Source organism: Lampetra fluviatilis, chromosome 66 (genome assembly GCF_964198595.1).
Source record: "Lampetra fluviatilis chromosome 66, kcLamFluv1.1, whole genome shotgun sequence".
Classification (NCBI taxonomy): domain Eukaryota; kingdom Metazoa; phylum Chordata; class Hyperoartia; order Petromyzontiformes; family Petromyzontidae; genus Lampetra; species Lampetra fluviatilis.
The window spans coordinates 1,904,858-1,909,931 of record NC_136340.1 but is presented as its reverse complement, the minus strand read 5'-3'; the positions used below and the strand labels follow the sequence as shown (position 1 = coordinate 1,909,931).

General features: G+C 57.5%; 1 protein-coding gene across 1 annotated transcript in view; it reads right to left on the bottom strand.

Annotated features, from left to right (window-relative positions):
* The window catches only part of LOC144952166 (organic solute transporter subunit alpha-like), a 41,069-nt gene extending 37,312 nt beyond the window's left edge, over positions 1 to 3,757 (bottom strand). The window contains exon 1 of the mRNA XM_078882569.1: positions 3,741 to 3,757. Within this exon, the coding sequence (XP_078738695.1) occupies positions 3,741 to 3,757 (17 nt within the window). The remainder of the gene's footprint in view (positions 1 to 3,740) is intronic.
* Positions 3,758 to 5,074: the final 1,317 nt, after the last annotated feature.

Below are 5,074 nucleotides of genomic sequence, written 5' to 3'. Positions count from 1 at the left end.
ACACTCACCACCCCACACTCCCTCACCACCCACACTCCCTCACCACCCACACTCCTCACCACCCACACTCACCACCCACACTCACTACCCACACTCACCACCCACACTCACCACCCACACTCCCTCACCACCCACACTCACCACCCACACTCACCACCCACACTCACCACCCACACTCACCACCCACACTCACCACCCACACTCACCACCCCACACACCACCCACACTCACCACCCACACACTCACCACCCCCACCACACTCACCACCCACACTCACCACCCACCACTCACCACCCACACTCACCACCCACACCCCTCACCACCCACACTCACCACCCACACTCCCACACCACCCACACTCACCACCCACACTCACCACCCACCACACCACCCACACTCACCCCCCACACTCCCTCACCACCCACACTCACCACCCACACCACCCCCACCTCACCACCCACACTCACCACCCACACTCACCACCCACACTCCCCACCCCCCACTCACCACCCACACTCCCCACCACCCACACTCCCCCACCACCCACACACACCACCCACACACCCTCACCACCCCACACTCACCACCCACACCACCACCCACCACCCTCACCACCCACACTCACCACCCACACTCACCACCCACACTCCCTCACCACCCACACTCACCACCCACACCACCACCCACACTCACCACCCACACCCCCACCCCACCCACCCCTCACCACCCACACTCACCACCCACACTCACCACCCACACTCACCACCCACACTCACCACCCACACTCACCACCCCACCTCACCACCACACCACACCCCACACTCACCACCCACACTCCCTCACCACCCACACTCACCACCCACACTCACCACCCACACTCACCACCCACACTCCCTCACCACCCCACACTCACCACCCCACACTCACCACCCACACTCACCACCCACACTCCCTCACCACCCACACTCCACCCCTCACCACCCACACTCACCACCCACACTCCCTCACCACCCACACTCACCACCCACACTCACCACCCACACTCACCACCCACACTCCTCACCACCCACACTCACCACCCACACTCACCACCCACACTCACCACCCACACTCCCACACCACCCCACACTCACCACCCACACTCACCACCCACACTCACCACCCACACTCCCTCACCACCCACACCCTCACCACCCACACTCACCACCCACACTCCCTCACCACCCACACATCACCACCCACACTCACCACCCACACTCACCACCCACACTCCACCACCCACACTCACACACACACTCACCACCCACACTCCCTCACCACCCACACTCACCACCCACACTCACCACCCACACTCCCTCACCACCCACACTCACCACCCACACTCACTACCCACACTCACCACCCACACTCACCACCCACACTCCCTCACCACCCACACTCACCACCCACACTCACCACCCACACTCACCACCCACACTCACCACCCACACTCACCACCCACACTCACCACCCACACTCACCACCCACACTCACCACCCACACTCCCTCACCACCCCACACTCACCACCCCACACTCACCACCCACACTCACCACCCACACTCACCACCCACACTCACCACCCACACTCCCTCACCACCCACACTCACCACCCACACTCACCACCCACACTCACCACCCACACTCACCACCCACACTCACCACCCACACTCCCTCACCACCCACACTCCCTCACCACCCACACTCACCACCCACACTCACCACCCACACTCACCACCCACACTCCCTCACCACCCACACTCACTACACACACTCACCACCCACACTCCCTCACCACCCACACTCACCACCCACACTCCCTCACCACCCACACTCACCACCCACACTCCCTCACCACCCACACTCACCACCCACACTCACTACCCACACTCACCACCCACACTCACCACCCACACTCCCTCACCACCCACACTCACCACCCACACTCACCACCCACACTCACCACCCACACTCACCACCCACACTCACCACCCCCACTCACCACCCCACACTCACCACCCACACTCACCACCCACACTCACCACCCACACTCCCTCACCACCCACACTCACCACCCACACTCACTACCCACACTCACCACCCACACTCACCACCCACACTCCCTCACCACCCACACTCACCACCCACACTCACCACCCACACTCACCACCCACACTCACCACCCACACTCACCACCCCACACTCACCACCCACACTCACCACCCACACTCACCACCCACACTCACCACCCACACTCACCACCCACACTCACCACCCCACACCACCCACACTCACCACCCACACTCACCACCCCCACTCACCACCCCACACTCACCACCCACACTCACCACCCACACTCACCACCCACACTCACCACCCACACTCCCTCACCACCCACACTCACCACCCACACTCACTACCCACACTCACCACCCACACTCACCACCCACACTCACCACCCACACTCACCACCCACACTCACCACCCACACTCACCACCCACACTCACCACCCACACTCACCACCCACACTCACCACCCACACTCACCACCCACACTCACCACCCACACTCACCACCCCACACTCACCACCCCCACTCACCACCCCACACTCACCACCCACACTCGCTCACCCGGCGGCCGGAGCAAGGCAACTCGACTCTGGAGCACCGTGATTCGTCCGTCTCATCTACAGCAGCAGCAGTAGACGTCGTGAGGATTGGGATTGACCCCACGACCTCCTGTAGACCAGGCGAGGTAGTCAACATCTCCTAGCCACCGTGATTATGATGATGAGAGAGACACGCAGACTCCACATCTACAGCAGCAACAGCAGCAGCAGGCATCGTGAGGATCGGGATCGAACACACATCCCATCGCCACCGTGATGATGATGATGAGAGAAACGCAGACTCCACATCTACAGTAGCAGCAGGCATCGTGAGGATCGGGATCGAACCCACGACCTCCTGTACACCAGGCGAGGTAGTCAACATCTCATAGCCACCGTCATGATGATGAGAGAGAGACGCAGACTCCACATCTACAACAGCAACAGCAGACGTCGTGAGGATCGGGATCGAACCCACGACCTCCTGTGCACCAGGCGAGGTAGTCAACATCTCATAGCCACCGTCATGATGATGAGAGAGAGACACTCAGACTCCCAATATACAGCTGCTGCAGGCATCGTGAGGATCGGGATCGAACCCACATCCCATAGCCACCGTGATGATGATGATGATGAGAGAGACACTCAGACTCCCAATATACAGCAGCTGCAGGCATCGTGAGGGTCGGGATCGAACCCACGACCTCCTGTGCACCAGGCGAGGTAGTCAACATCTCCTAGCCACCGTGACGATGATGATGATGATGAGAGAGACACTCAGACTCCACATCTACAGTAGCAGGCATCACGCAATAAGTCATGGCCATAGAACTGCTGTACATGTGGCACATTAGTCATATATACATAAAGTACATTATATATGACTGGTCATATATGATTATACGTGATAATATAATTACATATGACTCAGTAGTCATATAATCCTATATACGTCGTGAATACACATCATTTGTCATACACTGTCTACATGTGCCACTGCTGTACGTTTAAGATGTGTCATGTGTCATGTGTGTGCGTGTGTGTGTGTGACAATAGTAGTAACAGCGGAGACTGTGAGAGTCACCATCACGCACGGAGCTCGAATGTTCATCTCGTGGTGTTTACAAGTGAATGGGCATACTTCTTAGACCACCACCACCACAACCACCACCACAACAACCACAGCCACAACCACCACTACAACCACCACTACAACCACCACTACAACCACCACTACAACCACCACCACAACAACCACAGCCACAACCACCACTACAACCACCACTACAACCACCACCACAATCACAACCACCACAACAACCACTGCCACCACCACATCCACCACATCCACCACTACCACCACTACTACCACCACCACCACCACCACAACCACCACCACAACAACCACAGCCACAACCACCACTACAACCACCACTACAACCACCACCACAATCACAACCACCACAACAACCACAGCCACCACCACATCCACCACTACCACCACTACCACCACTACTACCACAACCACCACCACAACAACCACCACCACTACAACCACCACTACAACCACCACCACAATCACAACCACCACTACAACAACCACTGCCACCACATCCACCACTACCACCACTACCACCACAACCACCACTACCACCACCACAACAACCACCACCACTACAACCACCACCACAATCACAACCACCACAACAACCACTGCCACCACATCCACCACCACCACTACCACCGCCACCACCACAACCACCACTACCACCACCACTACCACCACAACAACCACTGCCACCACATCCACCACTACCACCACTACCACCACAACCACCACTACCACCACCACTACCACCACAACAACCACTGCCACCACCACCACTACCACCACAACCACCACTACCACCACCACCACTACCACCACTACCACCACAACCACCACTACCACCACCACTACCACAATCACAACCACCACTACAACAACCACTGCCACCACCACTACCACCACAACCACCACTACCACCACCACCGCCACCACCACCACTACCACCACCACCACTACTACCACAACAACCACCACTACCACCACCACAACAACCACTGCCACCACCACCACTACCACCACCACCACTACCACCACTACCACCACAACCACCACTACCACCACCACAACAACCACCACCACTGCCACCACTACCACCACCACCACCACTACCACCACAACCACCACTACCACCACCACAACAACCACCACCACTCAGCTCTCCCTTCGTTCCCCATTGGCGGGGTTGATGATGAACAAAATATACATTTTACATAAAATAGTATTTTTTCTATGTAATATATAATACCGGAGTGCTGCCTTTGCAGGACGAATGTTTCCAACGACTATAATCTTTCGCCTGATGTTCTATTTTTCTAACTT